The 23,371-nt window shown below is 42.7% G+C and overlaps 1 protein-coding gene across 1 annotated transcript in view; it reads left to right on the top strand.

Annotated features, from left to right (window-relative positions):
* Nucleotides 1-2,356: 2,356 nt before the first annotated feature.
* Borcs5 (BLOC-1 related complex subunit 5) overlaps nt 2,357-23,371 on the top strand; it is an 88,270-nt gene continuing 67,255 nt past the window's right edge. The window contains exons 1-2 of the mRNA XM_050123226.1: nt 2,357-2,639; nt 5,511-5,654. Of these exons, the coding sequence (XP_049979183.1) occupies nt 2,582-2,639; nt 5,511-5,654 (202 nt within the window). The 5' untranslated portion in view covers nt 2,357-2,581. The remainder of the gene's footprint in view (nt 2,640-5,510; nt 5,655-23,371) is intronic.

The following is a 23,371-nucleotide window of genomic DNA, read 5'->3' as shown; positions in this document are numbered from 1 at the left end:
TGGCTGCAATTCCAGTCCCCAGAGATGGATGCTCTCTTCTGGTACTTGTCTCATCCCCTGCTCCAAATAAAATAAAATCTAGAAGGAGGAGGAGGAAGACACTTAAACATCTCCCTTACCTTTCTAGACCTGGACATGATAGCACATACCTGTAATCCCAACATTCAGGAGGCTGAGGCAGGAGGATCATCTGACCTGGACTTGTGTAGCAAATACTAGACCAGCTACGGAGGGCAGTAGGAAGGGAGGGAGAGAGGGAGGGAGGGAGGGAGGGAGGGAGGGTGGGAGAGAGAGAGAGAGAGAGAGAGAGAGAGAGAGAGAGAGAGAGAGATATCCTGTTTCAAAAAACACACAGCACACCAAACCCCAAACAAGGCAAAACAACCTCTCATATTTTAGGAGCCTATGAGGATCTCTAGATGGATTTTATCTTCCTACAAAATCCTGAGCTTGCAAATCTATTTGTGCTCAGCTCATCACATTGTAAAGGGGATTGAAGCAAGAGCTAGTTCTGAAGCCATAGTCCCAAATCATCCGACTTCTTACCTTTGGAAATTAACTATTTGTTGACCTTAGAGTTGGGAAAGTTAAATGACATGAAATAGGGAGCACAAGAAAGTTAAAAATCAGTCCGTCAATTTGTCCCCTTGGGATTATATTTATACACAAAATCTTAGGACATCTTCTATTTTTTCTTTTTTCAATTTTTAGATAGGGTCTCATGTAGACCAGACTGGCCTTGAGCTTCCTAATTACCCAAGTACAACTTTGATCCCCTGATCCTCTTGCTTCCAACACCCCAATCTCTGAGTGTTGGATAATAGGACCATGATCCAAAGTACTATCGTCTTCAGGATTCCAGCAGCGTCTGCTCACCAAAGATAGTCACAGCTGGAGTTGCTGACTATTGTTATTCTTAAAAAACGATTACCGGGCGGGTTGGCGGAGCCCGCCATGAGAAAGCGGCTACAGGAGGGCACGCTTCCTTGGCCCACGGTGGCGGCAGGTAACAGACACGTAAACACAGGAAATAGCCATAAGTATTTATTAAGGAAGAGGGAGAAAGAAAGACAGAGAAAAGAGATAAAAGGAGAGAGGAGAGATAAAAGAAGAGAGAGACAGAGAAAACGCGTGTGCACGCCAAGGAAGCAGAAAGAGGAAGGGTCCCAAGATGGCGACGGGCAGGTCAGAGGTTATGGGAGTGGGCGTGGCTAGGGCAGGGACCGAAAGAATAACAACTATGACCTTTCCTCTTGGAAGCAAAGAGGGGCTGAGGAGGATGGGGAACCATCACTTGAGTTTGGAGCCACTCTTCCCAACCACTTGTATGCAATTCTGCTTTAATTGCAGGTGGCCTTGTGGGGTGGAGGACTAGAGTTTAAAGGTGGAGAGTGAAGGGTGGGGGCTCTACACCCTAAGGGGTGGGGGACCGATCCTGTATATCAGGTGCTGAACTTCCAGTATATCGGCTGCTTTTAGGTCTAATAAACTCATTGGTTCCTCAGAATGAACGTTGTTGGTAGTCAGAACTGTAGAAGGGTGTAGGCGTATTTATATTTTCCATAGGAAAGGCATTTTAGCAACATGGGCACACACCACAGACACTAGAGCTTGTAATTTCTTGAAGCAGTTGAGAGAACCCCTGAAGGCGTCGGGTTACTGCCTGCATACCCGATTTGCTCTTCTTTTTTGTATCATCTGTACATCTTCCTGGTCATAGGCAGTTCCATAATGACCTGTCAATAGTGGTCAATCTTCAGGAAGTGCCTAGATTCACTTCCTGTTCAAGAATAAAGCAGCATACCCTAACAGTTTTTCTCTCAAATTTAGCTCCTTCCCCCCCCCCAACCCCAGTGTCTTTGCATTTTCTGTATGGTTTGCCCACTGCTAAACTCCCTGCTTCCAAAATTTTAAAAAAGAGCTTTGCTTCTGTACAAGTGTGGTTTGAAATTGGAGGTCTACAGACCGCCTTTATTCTCCATTGGTAAAACGGCTGGCTTAAAAATACTTATTTTGCCGGGCGTGGTGGTCCACGTCAATAATCCCAGGTTGAGTCAGGGGGATAGCCCAGAGTTCCAGGCCACCAGAGAGCTACAGTGTGAGGCCCTATCTCAAAAGCAAAAACCCAGTTCATTTTGCAAAGTTGTTCGAAGATCATCAGTATTACAGTGCTTAACCTGTGGTTCTCAAAGGTAACACGTCATCGGCAGGAAAGGGCTTCACACCTCTGGACACCTTTGGCTTTGAGGAGGCCTGGCCCTTTAAGGCAGAGCCGCCCCAACCTCCAGCGCGCGTCTCCGCGCCCCGCCCCTCGGATTTGGGGGCGGGAACCTCCGAACCCGGAACTGACGGCTACGCGTAGCCGGCGCGGCCAATCGGCGTCCCGGAAGGAGCGCGTTTCGGCGTCTGAGCTAGTGAATGACAGCAGCGCCGCCCGCCGGTCGCGGCCGCGGCCCCGCCGGAGTCCCGAGCCTCCTGTCAGCGCGTCCCTCAGCTAGGCGAGCGGCGTGCGTCCCCGCGTGTCCGTGGCCCGGCGGGCTCTCCCCGGCCCCTGCCCTGTTGTCCCTCCGCTGCCGGCGCCATGGGCAGCGAGCAGAGCGCGGAGGCCGAGAGCCGCCCCGGCGATCTGAACGCCTCAGGTCGGTGCCTCACCTCCCGCCCGGGCGCTGCTGGCGGAGCCGGCGGGCCCACCGTGTGCCCGAACTCAGAGAAGGCGTGGCCTCCCGCCCCAGCCCGGTCCCCTGAACCGGCACGCTCGCCTCCGCGCTAGTCTTTAAAAGACGACCTCGTGGATGGTCGGTTCCAGATCTCGGCACTCACGCCGAGATTTGGCTCCATGCGGATGGCTAATTCCCAGGACCTCTAAGATCAGGCTTTCTGAAAAAAAAAAAAAAAAAAAAAAAAAAACGAGGTGTCGAGCGAGGTTCCTTCTCAGAAGGGACCTGTGAGCGCTGGGCGGTCACTTTCAATGTTTGGGTGCAAATGTTACCAGAAACTGCTTTTCCCATTCAGGTCTGTTTTTTTAAAAATGAAGTTGACCAGATGGCAGGCAGGGTCTGGTGTATCTCCTGTTGTCATCATTTTTTAGATTTCTCTAAGAGTTTGAGGTAGGAATTGGAAGGGAATTTTGCTAGACCTATAGTGAGCGCTCAATAAAACAGCTTGTGATCGAAAACCATTTGGTCCTTTTTTTTTTTTTCCCCCTACCCACTTAGGTAACCTCTGAGACTGCACTAGGTAAGCTCAGGGGTTGCTAAGCCTTTTAAATTAAGATCTCAGACCTAAAAAGAGTTTTCAGAATGGCTCGCTGCTTGGTCCCATTTGCCACTCAGAAATGTGGAAGCTAACAGGTGTCGGGGGTGATTCATGCAGAAGGGCCATTCCTTGAGGCCTGCTGTCTGGGAACTTGCGTCTATTGGCCTTGCTGTGTTTTGCTTCCTTGGAAGACCCAGAGTGTCGTGTCTGTTTATAACAAAACCTCAATAACGGCCATCTCTTGCTTTCTTGCCTCTATGCCCAGCCGGAAACATAGTTTAGGGAAAGGAGCATGGCGCCCTGTTGCTCACTGGGGAACCAACAGCATAGGCTTACTTCTGAGGGAATTTGCATCCTCTCCTGTGCCTGGTGCCTTGCACATGTTTATGTGCAGTATTTATAGTGTCCCCATTTTTACACACATCTTTACCCATTTTATACATGAAATAACAGAGATGGACTAGAATGCTTTGACGTCCCCTTTGGAGTCTAGGGAAAGGAGAACCATGGAATTTGTATCAGGAAAGATGTTTTTGGTACTACTTCTGTAAGATGTTAGATAAATTACCAAGCTGGGATAAGCTGTTTCTGAAAAGCAATAAAAGTAGCAGAGACTTCCTCCCCCCCCTCCCAGAGTGCAGCCCCCAGGACGACCACCACGCATCAGGAGAGGCTAGTTTCCCGAAGGCAGAGTAGTTCTGTGGTGTCTATCCTCAGATCAGACTGATGAGCCCTAGTATACAAGCCTGTGAACCTTCAAGTTCTACAGAATTCATTCTTGTTCCAACCAGGAAAATGTTTGGATGAGATGTCTTGTTCAGGATTGAACCCCTTCCCTCCCAAGGAACCTGGAATTGACATGCCTCTGAAGCGCCCTCCAATTTTCTGAAGGTCGCTACAGCCTGAAACGGTCCTGTTGATTGCTTCTGTTCTTTTTGCACTAATACTGCACTAAGACTCACTGGAGCTTTAGGAATAGACTTTGTACTAAGGTCCCAGAGACCTTCAGTGCCTTTCCTAATCCTGTTTCTAGGGCTGTTGATCTTGGGCAAGTCCCAGACAGTTTTATTCCTTCATTTGTAAACTATGGACATATATCAGGAGATCAGGACAATCAAAAAAGGAGACATTTTAAAAAAAAATTTGTGTGTTGAATAACGAAATGCTTGGTTATTCAAGAATTTCATACATGTTATGTTTCTATATGTTTGAAAGTTTTGGTTTTTTAATTGATATACATGTATATATGTGTGTATATACGTGTATATATACATACACATGCATATGTATTTCTTAGGCTAGGGCCTTAGCTCAGTTTTAGGGCACTTGCCTAGTATTTGAGAGGCTTTGGTTACAATCCCTAGCACCACAAAAAAAGAAATTAGAAGTTCCCTATAACCTATGCCAGCTCCCTCTACAAAGTAATGACATTTTTCTATGTAAAATATTCATTTTTTTCTTCTTTTGAGACAGTGCTTTATGTAGTCTAGGTTGATCTATGTTCCCAATGCTGTAAATTATTTTATTATTATATATTTAGGTGTTTTGCCTGCATGCTTGTCTATGCACCACATATATGTAGTGTCTGAGGAGCCATAAGAGGGTACTGGATCCACCAGAACTAGAGTTACAAATGGTTTTGAACCAACATGTGGGTGCTGGGACTTGAACCAGGGTCTTCTGGAAAAGCAGACTGTGTTCTTAACCAGTGAGTCATATCTCCAGACCCTGTTGTTGAATTTTTATCTTTCTATCTCTGCTTTGAGTGTGGAGAAGTGAGCCGCCATGTCCAGTTGATGTCCAGCTGAATTACATCTCCTCGTAGTCTTTTGTTATTTAGTTTTATTATTTATTTGTTTGTTTGTTTGTTTATGTATAGACAGGGTCTTACTATGTAGCTCTGACTGTCCTGGGATTCACTATGTAGACAGATTTCTGCCTGCTTCTTCCTTCCAAGTGCTGGGTTTAAAGGTGTGCACCACCGTACCAGCATTTCCTTGTTTTTGTTGTTGTTGTTCTTGTTTTGTTATTAAACTTTAATCCACTTCAACATTTCAAAGACAAAAAGCAGCCAGTACTACTCTCAGAAGAAATAGTTTATCATTTTAAATAAGGATGGCTTTGACAAGAAGCACATACGTTAAGATCAGAAAATCTGTATGTCATGTGAACTCCTCTTTCTGGTGGCTGTGTTGGTGGTGGGCAGTGGTGGCTCTCCACCATGCAGTTCCTGATCTGTGTCACTTGGTTTGCAGTGACCCCATCTCCAGCTAAACATCGGGCCAAGATGGATGATATCGTGGTTGTAGCTCAGGGCTCTCAGGCCTCCAGGAATGTCAGCAATGATCCTGATGTCATCAAGCTGCAAGAGATTCCAACCTTCCAGCCCCTTTTAAAAGGTGAGAGGTTATACTTTGTGTTATCTGGACTTGCCAGGGAGGTTTATATATGGTCCCACGACTCTTTCCCCACATACCTGTATGCCTTGGCATCGTCTCTGAAAAGTCTTCCTTGACTGCTCTGTCTGAAAGTGGAGTCTCTTTCCCTGACTTTTTTTCTGTAGCACCTAATCACCTCTGACCTATTGTAAAATAGAAAACATTTTTACGTGTCTATTTGTTGTGTATGTGTGTGTATGTCACAGTTTGCATATAGAGGTCAAAGGACAACTTTTGTGAGTGTGTTCTTTTTTGCCATCATGTGGGTACTGGGGATCAGGTCAAGTTATCAGGCTTGGCACCTTTACCTACTGAGCCATCTTGCCAGCCCAGTAGGTTTACTGTCTATTTTTCTGTTAGTATGTGAGCTTTACGATGACAGGAACTTTCTGTTTCTTCCACTATTGAAGTCCAGCCCCCAAGATAGAACTGATATAAAACAAGGATCAATTAAATTAGTGAATGAACTTATGTTACTAGAGATGGTCCTTCAGTTGACTGGTTTAATTCCATGAAAAGGTTTTCGTTGATTGTGTGATCTAGACTGTGGTATGGATGACTAGTTTAGACTCCTAGAAAGGTTCTGTCACCACTGATGCACTAGTGATTAATTCTGGCAACTGCTTTACACGAGAGAAAAGTATGCTTACGAGAGGAGAGGTTTCCTACCCGATTAGCATACTTCAAGGTGCTTGTATGAAGACCATAACTTTGTTGTTTTTGTATCTCCATTAAGTGGAGTTTATTTTCTTTATCTTTTGTGTGTGAGAGTGTTGTGTGTGTACATGCTTGGAAGCCGTAGGTCAACTTCCAGTGTTGTTCTCAGGAGCCATCCCCCTTGTTTTCTGAAACAGAGTCTCCCTATTCCTGGGAATGATTTTCTGTTAACTGAACAGTGCTTCTGCTGTATGAGTTCCTCAGATTCCCTGCCTCTACTCCCACAAAAACACCCAAACAAAACCTAAGCAATAATGAGCATAAATAAGGTTGTGGTTTACGTAACCTGCATCTTTCTTTATTTTTTTATAACAATACCACAGACTGAGAAATTTATAAAGAAAAGAGGTTAATTTACCTTACACTTCACGATGAAGACCATAGCTCTGGTATCCTCTTGACATCTGCTGAGAGTCTCCCTGCTGGGTCATGTCGTGAAGGGAGATATTACTTCACACGGCTGAGCAAGCTGCTAACTTGATCTCTCTTTCTCATCAAATAAAGCCATTCATGCACTCATAAGGCTCCACCTTCATGACCACATCCCATCCTGATTACCTTCCAAAGGTCCCGCCTGCAAATCCCATTAGCCTGTAGAGGTAACAAACACCCAGACAAGAACAAGCTGACTCTAATAAAGCATCTTATATAGTTATCTGTATTCAATGTACCCTGGCCCCCCATATGTACACACACCATTCTTTCATTCTTGCGTCACTGAGTTTGTTTTAGTGATGTGTGCAAGATCAGACATCTGGCAGATAGAGCCTGCACTTGAAGTGTCTTCGCCGCTGTCGAGTCCTACCCGAGTTACACTGTTCCATGCTGTGTTCTTCCCAGCGATTATCTGCTGTACACTGGAGACCATTCACACTTTCACTCTCCCCTGTCATGGCCACCAGGCTAGACTTTAACAACCCTCTACTCTAATGAAAGAGGGGATTACACTCTGCTGCTTACTCATCTGCTCATGCCTTTCCCCTATTCTGAGAAGTAGCGTGATTCTCCAAAGAAGTCAGCCTTCCAGATGAAATTCCACCTTCCTGTGAATTTGCCCAATCTTGAGAAACATGACAGATACTGATGTCCCACACTCTGCCCTCCCTGGATCTGCTGGAGTACTGTCCACCGTCAGTTTCCACATGCCTGCTTCCTGTCAACTCCTTCTTCTCAGTCCCCAAAGTCTTCTAGTCCTTCACTGGTCTTCTGTGACTTATTCTTGACTTCTTCGCCCTAGGGTAATACTAAAAGCAAACCAGAATTTGAGATTTTCATAATAATTTTCCAGGATGAGGTGTTTAATCATTTGACATGATTCACGTGAGAATAAACGACCAGTAGGGAAAGCACCTAGGAGACGACTTGGGATGAAGGGAAGCTACCGGGAGTGAAGGTCATCCACCGGGAGCATGAGTGGTAATTGTGATACAAGTGAGTGCCCACCTGGACTTGGTTACCTTAGTAACCAGGCTGTACTACATCGAGAGCTGGTACAGCGGAGAGGAAAGCTGGGGAGGGCCAGGTGACTCTGAGTACTCACCTGGGTTTGGCTAAAGAAGATAGAGAGCTCACGTGATTGGAAATGGCGGTGTGAAGCTGTGCTCAGACCACAGGCACAACCACAAGGCAGTGAGTGTTTGCAGGTGCTGTGTGTCATCTGTGAGCAAGAAACCCCTTGGACAGCGATTGGGAAAGACGGGCAACAGGAAAACTGAGTAGACAATGATGTGTCCAGTTCCCCTCAGTACTTCCCTACGAGAGATTTAAACATTGGGATTCACATTAAATTCCCGGCTAATATCACTGGCTGTATCAGTATCCCATCTTCAGAAGGTATCGGGATATGCCAGCCATGGAGAAGGACTTGTTCCCATTGTAGCACAATCTGTTCTATAAATCACAGCTATCCTAGGGAGGTGTGTGTGTGTGTGTGTGTGTGTGTGTGTGTGTTAGCTTGTTTGGATTTTAGGTGCCAAATTTCTTGCACAGCCTCCTGCTTTGACATTGTTCTGCCTGGTAATTTAAATCTCTGGCCCCTGCCTGCTGGGCTGTTGTAGGAGTTGCTGGCGACTCAGTACTGTTGCCTTTATACTGCCCTCTCTCTTCCCCCCCTTGCTTGCTTTCAGGGTGAGGCAGTTTCTTAAAGTAGTAAAAAAAAAAAAAAAAAAAAAAAAAAAAAAAAAAAAAAAAAGGCCACCCAGTGAAGGCTATACCCGCCAGGTTTGATTTCAGAAAGCTTTTATTCAAGTTAATGACAGTTTATTCTTTCAAAACAATATATTCAACTCTTACAGAGTTCACTATTGTTCCATAATGTCATATGAGGTAAGCTGTTGCTGGTGGGTGATCTGCAGAGGCAGAGACTGGGCAAGTTTGGGGCTATTTGTATGACTGAGGTAATGTTTGCATTTTAATAAGCAAGCAGAGTCTTTGGTTTTAACTCTTTTGTGTAAATATACCAGGGTATCATTTATAGTTTATAATACAAATATCTGTTCCTAACATTTTTTTCAAGTCAAAGAATTTCTATTTTTTCATAACAACATCTGAGTTTGCAATTTATTTTCATATGTGAAACACTTACTAGAAAAGGGAAGAAAACTTGAAAGTAGCAATGTGGCCATGACAGAACACAGTAGCAAATTGTTGATTTCATGTACGTTACTAAGATTCCAATGAATTAAATAAGCCCTACACATTCTTACTTAAAATTCAACCACTTATTTTTTAAATGAAGCTCACTCTATTTTATATCATTCTATAGGAATGAAACATTCGCAAGAGAAATGCAATATTGTTTTTATGTCAAAGTTACAAAAATATACTATTCATTTTTGGTGGATGAATAGATGCATACACACACACAACATTGTTTGTGACTGACCTGCCATTTTTAATCATGACCTTGGATATAACATAAGGGGTTGTCCTAGAGCCTAAGAATGGACTGTCCTTGTTACCAGCCAGGAAGGTCTCGGTTATACAACACAGATGCTACGTGACACTAAGCAGCTTTGTTGGTGTTTTGAGAGTGGGTGTTAAGAACAGAAGGCATGTGAAGTGGATTCTGATTATTAAAGAGCTTGGAGCTGGGTGAGGGGGTGCATGCCTGTAGTCCTAACACCAGGAAGCAGAGGCAGAGAGATAGCTGTGGCAAGCCTGGGCAGATAATACAAAGAAAAGGAAAACAAAAACAAACAAAGCCAGCTTTTTTGGTCTTTCTCCTGGTGGAGCTAAATGACATAGAGCAGCAGTAAAGGGTCTCAGACCCTTGGAACTCTTGGAACTCTCAGAACACTGAGAACTCTGCTTAGCTGGGGGAAAGGATGAGGAAGAAGAGGAAGAGGAAGTGGACTTTCTTAGGATCAGTTCTGCTACCATGTTCCGCCACTCCTGTCACTCAAATATAGACAGCTCTCTCCACCAGCTGCCAGACATCCCTGAACTGGAAAATGGTGTACTGCAGCATGGCCTGAGAGAATGGATCTCTATTTAAAAACTTCCTGTTTGTGTCTTTCACATCATGTACCCTGATCCTACCCGAGAATGGGTCTTAATCAGACAGACTTCTCTGAATAGCTTAAAGTGTTCCCAGTTTCTCCCAAACACCATGTTGAAAAAATTGGTAGCTTATTCTTGACTCCTTTGTCTAGTAGCTTTTGGGTTAAGCTTTCCAGCATGAATTATTCATCAGAAAGACCCAGCCTAAATGAGTGAGAGGAAATACAAGGAGAAGCGTTGCTTACATCGAGGGAAGGTGAAGCTGTCTTCAGAGCAGCAGCAGTGTTTTGCTCTTCCCAGCAAGCCCGCGGGCCTGCATTCTTGCTTGTTTCTTCCATCACGTCTCAGAGATGCCTGTCTTCTGCTGCAGCACTCCACACACATTTCCTTGGCTTCTGTCTCCTTTCCTCTGCCTCTGACTTGGTCTACCTCTTTTCTCTTGTTCAGATATATACAGAAAGGATCTTTAAAATTTCCTTTGTTTAGGTTCCATTGTCCCTCCTAGCTACCATGCTTTGATCTTTTGTTTAAATCTCTGCTGCGGAACCTACTTACCGTCCCTTTCTCCTTCTGCTTTTGCATTTTGAAATGTAGGCATCAGCTTCAGCTTTCTGTTGTAGCTCTCTAGCTTTGAACCAGTCTTTTAGCCCTGTACTATTCCTTTGTTTACTTTTTTTGTTTTTTGCTTTTGTTTTTGAGATAGAGTTTCTCTGTGTAGCCCTGGCTGTCCTGGAACTCACTCTGTAGACCAGGCTGGCCTCAAACTCACAGAGATCTACCTGCCTCTGCCTCTCAAGTACTGGGATTAAAGGTGTGAGCCACCACCGCCCAGCCTCCCTTTTCTTTTTCTTTTTTCTTTTTTATCCAGAGATAAGGTTCCACTGGATAGCACTGGCTGTCTTGGAACTTACTCTGTAGACCAGGCTCACCTCCTTTTTTTTTATTTAATTTTTTTTTTTTATTTTACTTTATGTGTATGGATGTTTTGCTTGTGAATTGGTTAGATTTTGTTTGTTTGTTTGTTTGTTTGGTTAACTTGACACCAGCTCATGTCTGGAAAGAGGGAATCAAATTGGCTTTTAGGCAAGTTTCTGGGGCATTTTCTTGATTATCGGTGATGTGAGAGGGTGATGCCATCCCTGGGCAGGAAGTCCTGGGCCATTGCATAAAAAATTGAATTGGCTGGTTGTGGTGGCACACGCCAGTAGGATTTGCTAAAGGAGGCACAGGCAAAGGATCATGAGGTCTCTTATACATAAAAAAAAAAAAGCCAGGTAGTGATGGCACACACGTTTAATCCCAGCACTCAGGAGACAGAGACAGGTGGATCTCTGTGAGTTCGAGGCCTATAGAGCGAATTTCAGGACAGGCTTCAAAGCTACAGAGAAACCCTGTCTCAAAATATGAACAAACAAACAAAAACAAAAAGCACAGTGGGGTTGGGGAGTGCTGGCTGTTCTTCCAGAGGACATGGATTCCCAGCACCAACGCAGCAGCTCACAAATACCTGTATCTAGTCCCAGGGGATTCGACACCCTCTTCTGGTCTGTGTGGACACAAGGCACACAAAAGATATACAGACAGACATACACACAGGGAAAACATACATAAAAATAAAATTTAAAAATCTTAGAAGAAAGAAAGCAAACTGAGCAAGCCATAGGAACAAGCCAGTAAATAACAATCTCCCCTGGTTTCCTTCAGTTCCTGCCCTGACTTCCCTCAGTGATGGACTGTGAGCTGTTAGCTGAAATATGTACTTTCCTCCCAAGTTTGGTCAGGTGTTTATCATAGCAATAGAAAGCAAACATGTAGGTCTGTACACCCAGGGACTCATCTCTTCAGGACTATGTACTGATCCTTTAAATTCAGTATGTCCATCTCTGCCTGTGTGGCTAGGTATTTATTCACTTTACTCAATAAACATAGAAAGCCCCCATCACCCTCTGGTGCTAAGGGTAGAACTCGAGGCTTTGCACATTCTAGGTAAGCAAGCTCTCTATCACTGAGCTACACTTCCAGCCAGACTAACACCATTTTTCCCTTAAATTTGTGTGTTTAGGCAGGTGTTTGTGCATTTATGCGTATGTGTATGTAGAGGTTAGAGGGCAACTGTGGTGTCATTCCTCTGGTACTCCTCACTTTTTTCAAAAAAGTCATTTCTATTTGTGTGTGTGTTGTATACTGCCATATGTATTAGTGCTCTCAGAGGTCATAAGCAGACATTAGTACCCAGGACCTGGAGTTACAGAGGCTTGTGAGCTGCCAGTATAGGTGCTGGGAACTGAACTTGGGTCCTCCGTAGGAGCAGCAGGCATTCTTAGCTGCCGAGCCATCTCTCTAGCGCCTGTCTTCCTCCTTTTGAGACAAAGTCTCTGACTAGTCTGGAATTCACCATGTATCAGCTGACTGGTGAGTTCCCAGGAACTAACTGCCTCTCTCTACTTTATTAGTGCTTGCCATCACTCTTGCTTGGTTTCCTTTTTGTTTGTTTTTGTTTTTAGTATGTGTTCTGGATGTGCAATTCAGGTCCTCGTGCTTACGAAACAAGACCTTCACTGACTGACCCATCTCTCCAGTCCCATGAGACTATTTTTTATTTGGTGTTTTTTGTTTGTTTGTTTGTTTGTTTTGAGACAGGGGTCTCACTATGTAGCTCTGCCTGTCCTGGAATTCTTTGTAGACCAGGCTGTACTTGAACTCACAGAGCTCCACCTGCCTCGGCCTCCTGAGTCCTGGAATTAAAGGCTCATGCCACTGTATCTGGTCTGAGACTTTTTTTTAATCGGGTGATAATGTACACTTGAATGTCTTCTTGAAGAGAAAGGGTTCTATAAGTGTTAGGTGTCAAGTTCTTTAAGTGCCAATTAGGTCAAAGCATACTTAATAGTGTTCACATTGTATATGTATTTTCTGATTTATTAAATGTTATCATTTATTAAAAGAGAAGTATAAAATACCCAGATATGGTTGCCAATTTGCCTTTTTTCCCCCCATATTTTGCTTTGTGTAGTTTGGGAGTCTGCTATTTGGTTTAGTAGTGGTTACATATTGATCTTTTTCGTCATTATGAAATTTCTCTCTGTGCTGTTGCCCCATCGTGTAGTCTGTTTTACCCAGCTCTCTTTACTTAATTCTTATACTTGTGTAGTCTCTTTTCATTCTTTTACTGTTAATCCATTTATACCTTCATGTTGAAAGTGTATGTCTTATAGACAGCCAACTTAGTAGTAGGTTGCTGCTTTTGTGGTAGGTCTACTTTTAAATCATGTATAACATGATCTGATTATGGAAATTTAAATCTACCATTTAGCTTATTCTTTATTTGTGCCTTGTGTTTTTGTTCTTTCATATGTTTTCTCTGCCCTTCTTAGATCAATTGAATATTTTAGCATTCTGTTTTAGTTTTCCCCCATTTTTGTTTGTTTGTTTTTAACAGCATCTTGTTCTGTAGTTCAAGCTGGCTTTACTTGAGACAGTTTTCTTGCCTCAGGCATGGATTACCGTGCCGAGCTGATTTTATTTTTTTGTTAGTCTAAAAATTCTAGTGTGTCTTGCAGTATAGGTCAGCTGAAAAATGTCATTTTTTAAATCCAGGCTTTTATAAAATCCTTGAAAAATGAGTAAAAAAAATATTCACTGTTTTTGAATAGCTCCAGCAAGACTGTGACTCTCATCTTCCAACTCATTCTCTTTTACTGCTTATAAAATCCATTGATTTTCTTTTTTTTTTATTGTTGTAGTGAGAGGCTGCTTGTTGGTTCCCAGACACCCAGCTAGTTTAGACCCAAAATAACCACACAGAAACTGTATTAATTAAAACACTGCTTGGCCCATCAGTTCTAACTTCTATTTGGCTAACTCTTACATATTAATTTAACCTATTTCTACTAATCTGTGTATTGCCATGTGACAGTGGCTTACCAGCAAAGTTTTGGCATGCATGACTCCGGTGGCTGCTCCATGGTATCTCTCTGACTCTGCCCTTCTTTCTCCCAGCATTCAGTCCCGTCCTCTCCACCTAGCTCTGCTCTGCCCTGCCCTGCTCTGCAGTAGGCTCAAAGCAGTTCTTTATTCATTAATGGTAATCATAGCACACAGAGGGGACTCCTACATCACCATTTAAACAGAAAAGAGGAAATGGTGTGGGAGGTCCTTCTGCTTCTGTATTGCTTTTATTGGTTAATGAATAAAGAACTGCTTTGAGCCTATGGCAAGGAGGAACAGAACTAGGTGGGGAAAGCTAGGCTGTATGCTGGATAAAAGAAAGGCGGAGTTGGAGAGAAGCCATAGAGCCACAGATGCTGGGAATTTTAGCTGGTAAGCCACAACTAAATGAAAGCGATTCGTGAATCTGATTCATGAATCAGAGCGAATTAAAGATGCCCATGTTTAATGGCGTGCTCCTGGGTGACCCCAGGAAAACATGGAGGGGGAAGAGAGAGAAGGGAAGACCAGGCAAAACCCGGAGACTATGTGTTCATTCTCTAGGGGGCAGTTTAAATAGCCTGTGGGAATAGTCTTGCTCTTCCCTGGGGAGGGGTTACTGTTTAGTGGGCTTTCTTGAGCCTCCCTGGGGAGGGGGTCACCATTTGGAGGGCTTTCTCAGGTGGAGTTTGGACTGAGGCAACTCCCAGGGGAAGGAGCTTATGCCAAGGAGCTGGAGTGAAGCCCCCAGACCAACAATCCAGAGTTTTTATATAAAGGGGTGTTAGGGAGCTGAGGTGGTGCTTCCGACCAAACATTCCTGTTTCCACCTCCCGCATGGGGGCATGTGCCACGCGCCCAGCGTGGGGTAAGTAGTTATACTGTCATGGTTGCCCAATGCCTTTCTTATGCTACCATTCCTTCTACAGTGACCAGCTTACCGTCTATTATAAGGAAGAGCGTTCTTTCCCCCATTTGTTTATTTTTTCATTATTTAAATAAGTGTAGAACACTCCTGTTTTTGTTTTTGCTAGTAAAGCCATTATTTTCATTCTTCATGTGTTCCAAGTGTGTTCAGCTGCACACTTTTAGTCTAATTTTTCATGTCCCTTTCATGAAATCCTGCTTTTCCTTGAATGCATTCTTAGTTTCTAGAGCTGTATCATGCTGTCCTGCCTGACCCTAATCCTAGAGTCAGGCACTTCTCAAAGTACGTCCTGGATCTTCTACTGGACGGTAACATCAAGGAACCGTCCTCACATCTCCCCAGTGGATTTAGCTAGGAAATACATGTATCTGTATCTACCAGAATATACATACTTACACCAGTATGTGTTTGTTTTGTTTTTACCTATATTTTAAAAATAATGAGTTCATACTGATATGTGCCATATATTGCCTGATAGTTTTTTAATTAAATTGTGTATGTGTGTGTGTGTGCATGTGCCACTCTGTGTGTATAGGTCAGAGGATAAGTTTGTGGAGTATGTTCTCTCCTTCTTTCTCTACATAGGTTCTGGGAATAAACTCAGGTCACGAAACTGCAGAGCAAGCACCTTTATCTTCTGAGACATCTCACTGGCCTGGCTCATACATGTTTGTTTTCCTTAATTAAATATCACTGGCTATTATTTCTTTTAATATTTTGCTCTATGTTTTCCTTTCTGTGAGACTCAGTAGGTCTGTTAGACCACTTGATATTGCCTTTCCCTTCTTGCCTTCCCCTTTTTTCCTTCCCCTGTTTTTCTTTTAAATAGAGTCTTTAGAGTCTTGCTATATAGCCCATCCCAGGTTGGCCTACAATGTATTATGTAGGGCAAGCAGCTTTCAGGTGCTGGGGTTACAGGCTGCTGCTAACACATAGCCTTCCTATTTGCTTTCTTTCTGTAGTGCTTGGGCTTTAACAAACGGGCACACTGCCACTGGTCTCCATCCCCACCTCTGGTATAGCTCTCAGTCTTTTTTTAGTCGTTTTCCTTTTTACCCTTTTTGGATTATTTTCATTGCTATGTTTCAAAATGTAATAGTCTATTTCTCTTTTGTTAATACTGTTCTAAATCCAATCCATCCAAAGTATTTTTTAAAAAATATTTTTACTGCCGGGCGGTAGTGGCGCACACCTTTAATGCCTTTAATCCCATCACTCGGGAGGCAGAGGCAGGCGGATCTCTGTGAGTTCGAGACCAGCCTGGTCTACAAGAGCTAGTTCCAGGACGGGCTCCAAAACCACAGAGAAACCCTGTCTCGAAAAACCAAAAAAAAAAAAAAAAGAAAAAAAAATTTTTACTGATTCTTTGTAGATTTCACATCATGTGTTTTGATCCTACTTCTTTCCCAGTCCCCCCACATCCACCCTCTGCCCTTGTAACCTCCCCCCAAACAAAACAACCCAAACAAAACAAGGAAACAAGAGACAGAGAGAGAGTCTTGAACTTGTTGAGGCAGCTATAGTGTGTCCCCTTGAGTCACAGTTTGTCCTTTAGTCCATTCATCTTTACTTACAAGTGTTCATTGCCAGAGCCACTGGTCTGGCTCCAGGCTTCTAGCTTCTGCTGTGCTCTCACTGGGGCTCCTCTCGGATACCCTTTTGTTGTCCTGTGTCGTGGAGATCCTGCTGTTTTGGATCTGTAGGTTTGCACCCATCACCTACTCCAATAGTTCATAGATGAGGTAGATATTGGAGTGCGGCAACTCATAGCCCTAGTTCTGGAACTGGGTGGAGGCTCATCCACAGAATTTTTAAATCAAATTCTGTGTTGTTTAGCTTTGGATAACCACCCTGAAACTCTTTCATTTGTCTGCTTATTGTACTATCTTTCTCTGTTTTGAAAATCTGAGTGCATTTATATGCACTTTTTCTCATTTTTTTCTGTATTGTGTGTGTGTGTGTGTTTTTTTTTTTAATTGGTCAGACAGTCTCTTGATTACAAGTCCTCTTTCATAGCTTCTTTGCATGACTGGAAATTTCTTTTTTAAAAAAATTATAATTTATTTATTTATTCTTCTCTCACATTCCAACCACAGTTTCCCCTTCCTCCTCTCCTCCTAGCACCCCCACCCCCAGATCCACTCTTCCATTTCCATTCAGAAAAGAGCAGGCCTCTCAGGGATATCAACCAAACATGGCATAACAAGTTACAATAAGACTAGGCATAAACCATCATATCAAGGCTGAATGAGGCCACTCAGTAGGAGGGGAAAAAAGAGATGGTCCCAAAAGTGACAAAAGAGTCATAGATAGTCCTTGCTCCCACTGTTAGGAGTCCCTCAAGAACAAGCCATGCAGCCATAACATATTTAGGTCAGATCCATACAGGCTTCTTGCTTGTCACTTCAGGTTCTGTGAGCCTTTATGAGCCCTGATTAGATGATTTTGTGGGTTGTGTTCTTTGTGATATCTTTGACCCCTATAGCTCCTGCAGTCCTTCTTCCTCCTCTGAGGGGTTCTCCACGTTCCATGTAATGTTTGGCTGTGGGTCTCTGCATCTGTTCCTATCAGTTGCTGGATGAAGTCTCTCTGATGACAATTATGCTAGTCTACAAGTATAGCAGACTATCATCTGGAAGTAGCAATACTTTGGCTTCTTCCTTTCTAATTTGTATCCCCTTGCACCTTTAGTTTTCCTACTGCTGTAACTAGAACTCCAAGTACTGTATTGAGTAGATATGGAAAGAGTGGACAGCCTTGTCCTGTTCCTGATTTTAGTGGAATTTCTTTGAGTTTCTCTCCATTTAATTTGATGTTGGCTATAGGCTTGTTGTAAATTTCTTTTGTTATGTCTCTTGTATCCCCGATTTCCCCAAGACTTTTATTGTGAAGGGGTGTTGGATTTTGTCAACTGGAAGTTTCTTATAGGCTAAACATTACACATTTTATGGTTCTAGTCTCTGTGTTCCTTTGAAGGAAGCTAGACTTTGCTCTGTCATATATGTTGCAGGTTAATTTTTAAACTTACTTTTTTTTTTTCCCTTTTGAGACAGTCTCTCTACATAACCCTGGCTGTCCTGGAACTCACGTTATAGAACAGTCTGGCCTTGCCTTTGCCTCCCAAGTCCTGGGATTAAAGGCATGGACCATGCCAAGCTCTGTTGTGGGTTCCTTATACCAGTGTGACTGTTTATAGACTTTTCTGTTCCCCAGGTCTGTTCTCCAGAGAAGTCTTTTTAATTGTGGTTTTTGTTTTTGAGATAAGGGTCTGCAAGCCTTCAATTTGTTGTGTAGACAAGGGCGACCTTGAACTCCTGATCCTCCTGTTTCTACCTTTTAGGTGCTGGGATTACAGGTATGGGCCACCCCAGCTACTGCAGTCCTCAGGGTTTTGTGTCCTTGCTACCCTGCAGATACAGTCTAAACACTCTCCCTGAGAAAACCCCACCTGTGGCGCCAGGTTCTCTGAACTTCTCTGCTGTGACTAATGGGAATATGAACTGTCCTTGGTTTGTATGAGATCCAGAAATTGTTTGGTTTTCCACTTTCCTGTGGTTTTTTTCTTCAACTTCATGGAATCCTATTTACTCTTTATGTACTAGTGTTAGTTGGAGATTCCCGGGCATCCTGCTGCAGAGTTACTAAGGTCTTGCCTCTCCCACGTTCTGCTGTGTCAGTTTGAGACTCTAGTTTTTCCAAGACTGTTTCCTTTCTCCAGCTCTGTACAGAAGCTGGGCTTTTCTCAGAGATCCCTTTTTGCTGTGACTTGGATGTCTTTATCTGTTTCAGACTGGAGCTTGCTATGGAATCCCTATGATGGTATAAGGAGCTGGGGCCTTGGGCCTCTATGTGATTTAATTATAAGAGTGGCACCCTAGAGGTGACAGCCACACCCTTACAAGAGAAGATGGCAAGAAGAGCCAGGTGACGAGATAATAATCAAACTGCCATCTTCAAACGGCGCTCAGGCCGTGGATGTCAGGCTTCAGAGCTAGGAGAAAGGAAGATGGTGTTTAAGCTCCCCATCCATGTTGTTCTGGCTATGCTGCATGGCTGAGTCACCTCCCGGGTCTACATCCTGGAAACTGCCTTTAGGCCATGAGCCAGGGAAACAGTGGGCTTTGCTTTCCTTCTATCAGGGTCCAAAGGCTGGCCCTGCCCGTTGTATTACGTCTGAAGAGAAGCTCCTGCATTTCATCTGCTTTCTATTTATTTATGACTGGAAGGCATAATAGTAGTTAATTCATTGTAGAAATTAGCAATTTCTACAAAAGTAGAAATAAACTTTTAAATACAAGTTTTTTCTATTTTTTAACCTCTTCTTTTATTTTCAAGTTGATGCCTGTGGCCTTTAAATCATTTCTGCACCGCACTTCCAAGTGTTTGAGAGTGTTCAGACAGCACACATGCAAGTGATACAACATGGTCGCTAACCTTTAGGAGCTTGGGTAGTTCTGTGAACAATTTAGGCGGCTAAACAGCTCATAGTCATAGAATATGAGTAATACTGCCAATATACTCAAAAGAATAGGCATGCATGGAGGAGGATTATTAATTTAGCCTGTGAATTTGGAGTATGCTTCGCAGTAGGAGTGGACTCCAAGGACTGACTCTCAATTAGTGAGAAGTTACCATATAAAGACAGAATCAGGGAAGACATTCTTAGTCTTAAAATTTTTGATATAAGTAAAAAGAAGCTATATAAAGTCAAAATAACTCTTTGATAAAATTATATATGGGATATACTGTAATTTAGATAGTCATAGGTAAGGAGGTAAAATTCTGATTTCAGCTTCGGCCTTTTTCTTTCCCCAGGTTTCAGGTAAGTTCTTCCCATATAGCCTAGACAATGATAGAAAAACATTTTAGCATTGAGCCATCCATCCACGTCAGCAGTAAACTTTGATTTTAGCCCCAGTTACTCTTATGGTTAGCCCAGCTTGGTTATGGTGGGTTGCTCCTGTAAATCCTAAGCCTTGGAGGCAGAGGCATAAGTTAGAGGCCAGCCTGGGCTGCATAGCAAGTTCCAGGTCTACTTGGACTCTGTAGTGAAACCCTCTCTTAAACAAACGAGAGAAGCACAGTAGACTAATTGCAGGCATATATGCTCATTATCCATTCTTTTTATTTACATTTGTAGTTTGGGTTATATTCTGAATTTAAACAAAGCTAAGTACCTGGAGATAAGTTATCATAAACAATATAATTTCCTGTCTGAGCTGGTTAAAGAACTGCTGAAGTGTGACAATAGATGCTATTTATTTATTTTCTTTGAAGCTCCAGTTTGTCTGATTCTCACAGCCAGAATATGTAAGTGTGGACAGTTCTGTCAGTCATTTTAAGTTTCTCTACTTTTCAAAAACCCTCATGTAAGCTATTTTTATACATACGAACATTTAGGAGTGAAATGTTGATCTAGGGAAAGTGAGACTTTGTAAGTATTTCCCTAATTGAAAAAAAGAAATTCTATTCCTTCTACTTCCCAAATTCTAACTGATTGGAAAGCTTGTTTTGATAACAGTCTTAACAGTATTCAGAGTTGATTATTGATAAGGTTCTTAACTCCTGAACAGAAGGGAAGTCACATCCTAGATTTAGAATGGTGCTAAATATTTATTTAATATTTATTCATTCATCTAAACAAAGTTATTCATCTTTCTGTTCATCAGATGTTTTTAGGCTAGAGACACAAAGCCAGAAACCTTCATGTGCTCCATGAAGGGTCGCTGGTCTGTTTGGGGGAATTGTCATGGTAGCACATGGTAAAGGCTCAGTGTAAGCCTGTGGTGGGTGAGAATCAGAACGATGTGGAAGGACTTCTAATAGTGATCTTGCTAGTGTGGATTAAGCATGCCGTACTCAATGCTTCCAACATCAGCATTTCAGGTTTTGGAGTTTTCATATTTGGGAGAATTTTCATAGGCTTAAAATACTTTGAAATCTGAAACTTCTGAGCACTGACATCATGTTCAAAAAGTTTCATATTTTGGGGCATTTCTAGTTTTTTTAATTAAGAATGCTCAACCTATAATTCCCTGCTTCTGCCCCCCAAAGCAGGGTTTCATTGTGTAGCTCTGACTGTCCTGGAACTTGTTCTGCAGACCAGGATGGCCTCAAACTCAGAGATTGTCTCCTCAGCCTCCCATGTGCTGGTATTAAAGGTGTGTGTGTGTGTGTGTGTGTGTGTGTGTGTGTGTGTGTCTACTGCCTGGTGCAACTTGTAATTATTTCCACAATATTACTATTCATAAGAAGCTCCCGGGTATGGTGGCAAGCCTTTAATTCCAGTACTCAGGAGTCAGAGACAGGTGGACTCTGAGTTTGAGGTACCTTGGTCTATAGACAGGACAACCAGGACTACACAGAGAAAACCTGTTTCAAATCCCTGTCCTCCCACCCCCAAAAAAGAAGCTACCAGGTGAAACTTTTTTATCAGGCCCTGGCTCCAGATTCATTTCCAGTAATTGAGATATAAGTCATCTGTTTATTACACTAGCATTTTAAGTGTCCCCGAATGGGTGTGTGGGTAACACCTTGGAAAACTAATGTTTGAAGATGATGAACTTGAACTCTACTGATTGTCACAAAACTGTTACATTTTTCAGCTAATGATTTCAGTGGGTTTTCTTCCTTTGTGGTACCGAGAATTGAAGCCAGGGTCTCAGGCATCCTAGCAGGTGCTGTACCATAGGACTTTGTTCCTCTGCCCCTAGACTCTTGTTTTAAGAGATGTGATTTTGGAAACTTGTTACTGGACTTTGGGTTCTGGGGATCAGTCTGAAGTCTTCAGGTTTGAAGGTGGGTACCCTAACCCTCTGAGCCATCCAACCAATCCAGCAGTTCTGTTTTTGACAGCACTTTTGCCACTAGATGTCACTAGACTAAAGCAGTTGGCCACAGAAGTGTCTGCTCCCTGTGCTCAGTATTTCCAGACTCTTGTTAAGAACACAGCCTCCAAAGCATCTGGATTTCTCTTAGAACCAGGTCATAGCTAATTTCAAGTGCATGTTAGTTGGAAAAATATACATGTTCTGTGACATACTAGCAACCTATAATTGCTTCTTTAGTGTTTATCAAGACAGACAAGGAAAAAAAATTAATCACAGGAAATTCTGTAGTGACCTGCATTTTGTGTGTAGAAATCTCCTTTCAGTCCCTCACTGTGCTCAAAGAAATAATTGAGTTTATTGGAGACAGTTTAAATATCTATCTGCAGTGAGTGGATCAACAAAAAAACACATGTCCACATATGTCCAAGAACTAGAATAGGATATTGTTCAACACTAAAAAGAAGCTAATGGATGAACTGCAAAAACCTGATGCATGGATTCAGGAGAGCCATCCCAAATCAGAGAAGACCCCCCTCAGCAGGGTGGAAGGGAAAATAGATGGGAAGAATGTATCCAAGTAGAAATCAAGGTTTAGTGAAATAAGTTTGCAGGTTATCCTTGGCTCTCCCTTGCGGGCTAGGCAGCTTTGGACCCGAGTTTCTGGATATTGGGTGTAGGTGGAGTCTTGTCATTTATTTTGTTTACTGTTAGTTGTTTTGACAGTTTTATACATGTATATAATGTATTCTGTTTACTCACTTTCTATACCCTCTCTTATCTTCTCTCATTCCCTTGTCTCAAATATCCTGTCTCCTTTCAGAGTTAACTTTTGGTTTGGTTTTGTAAGGAATTTGCTTTAACTGGGGCCATCCATGTGATCATCAGATTGGAACTATCCCTTGGAGTCTGGTAGGGTCACAAGCAGTGAGTTCCTTTCCCCAATCTATTAGGATCAACTATTTCTTGAGTCTAACATCTAAGGTTATTTTGGTTTGGTTTGGGTTTTCAAGACAGGGTTTCTCTGTAGCTTTGGAACCTGTCCTGGAACTAGATCTTGTAGACCAGGCTGGCCTCGAACTCACAGAGATCCGCCTGGCTTGTTTCTGTTTTCTTAAGACAGGGTCTTACATAACCCAAGCTAGCCTTGAACTCACTGTGGGGCGAAGAATGACCTTGAAGCCCTGACCCTCCAACATTTACCTCCAAAGTGCTAGGATTTCAGGCATGCACCATCACATCCACTTTTATGTGCTGCTAGGGGTCAGTCTCGGGACTTCATGCATACTGGGCAAATGCTCTACCAATTGAGCCTCATCCCTGCTCCTGTGCTGAGGTTTTTACCATTAAGAAAGTGCTGCTCTAGGTCTTTGTATACATGTGCTTATATGAGTGTTTTCAGTTGCTTAGGGTTAGTTCCTAGCAGTGGATTTGCTAGATCGTATATGGTAAACTTTTGTTTAATTTTACCAAATTGCCAACCGTCTCCAGATTGACTGTACTTATTTTGCATTCTTTGAGCAGGGTGTAAGTACTCCATTTCCTCTGTCTTTCTGAATATAGCCATTGGAGTAGATAATGTACTGGTATGCTATTGTGGTTTTCATTTATATTTCTTTAATGATAAGATTCTTTTCATTTTCATTAACTATTAATGATTCTTTATAAATTAATAGTTATTTAAATTTTATGCCCATTTAAAAATTGTTTTAGCTTATACAAGAATTTCTTTTTTTTTTTTTTCGAGACAGGGTTTCTCTGTGTGTTTTTTTTTTTTT

This window comes from Alexandromys fortis, unplaced genomic scaffold (genome assembly GCF_014885135.2).
Source record: "Alexandromys fortis isolate MF-2015 unplaced genomic scaffold, M_Fortis_MF-2015_v1.1 scaffold_223, whole genome shotgun sequence".
NCBI lineage: Eukaryota > Metazoa > Chordata > Mammalia > Rodentia > Cricetidae > Alexandromys > Alexandromys fortis.
Note: the sequence above shows the minus strand (reverse complement) of the source record. Positions and strands in the feature narration are given on the sequence as shown.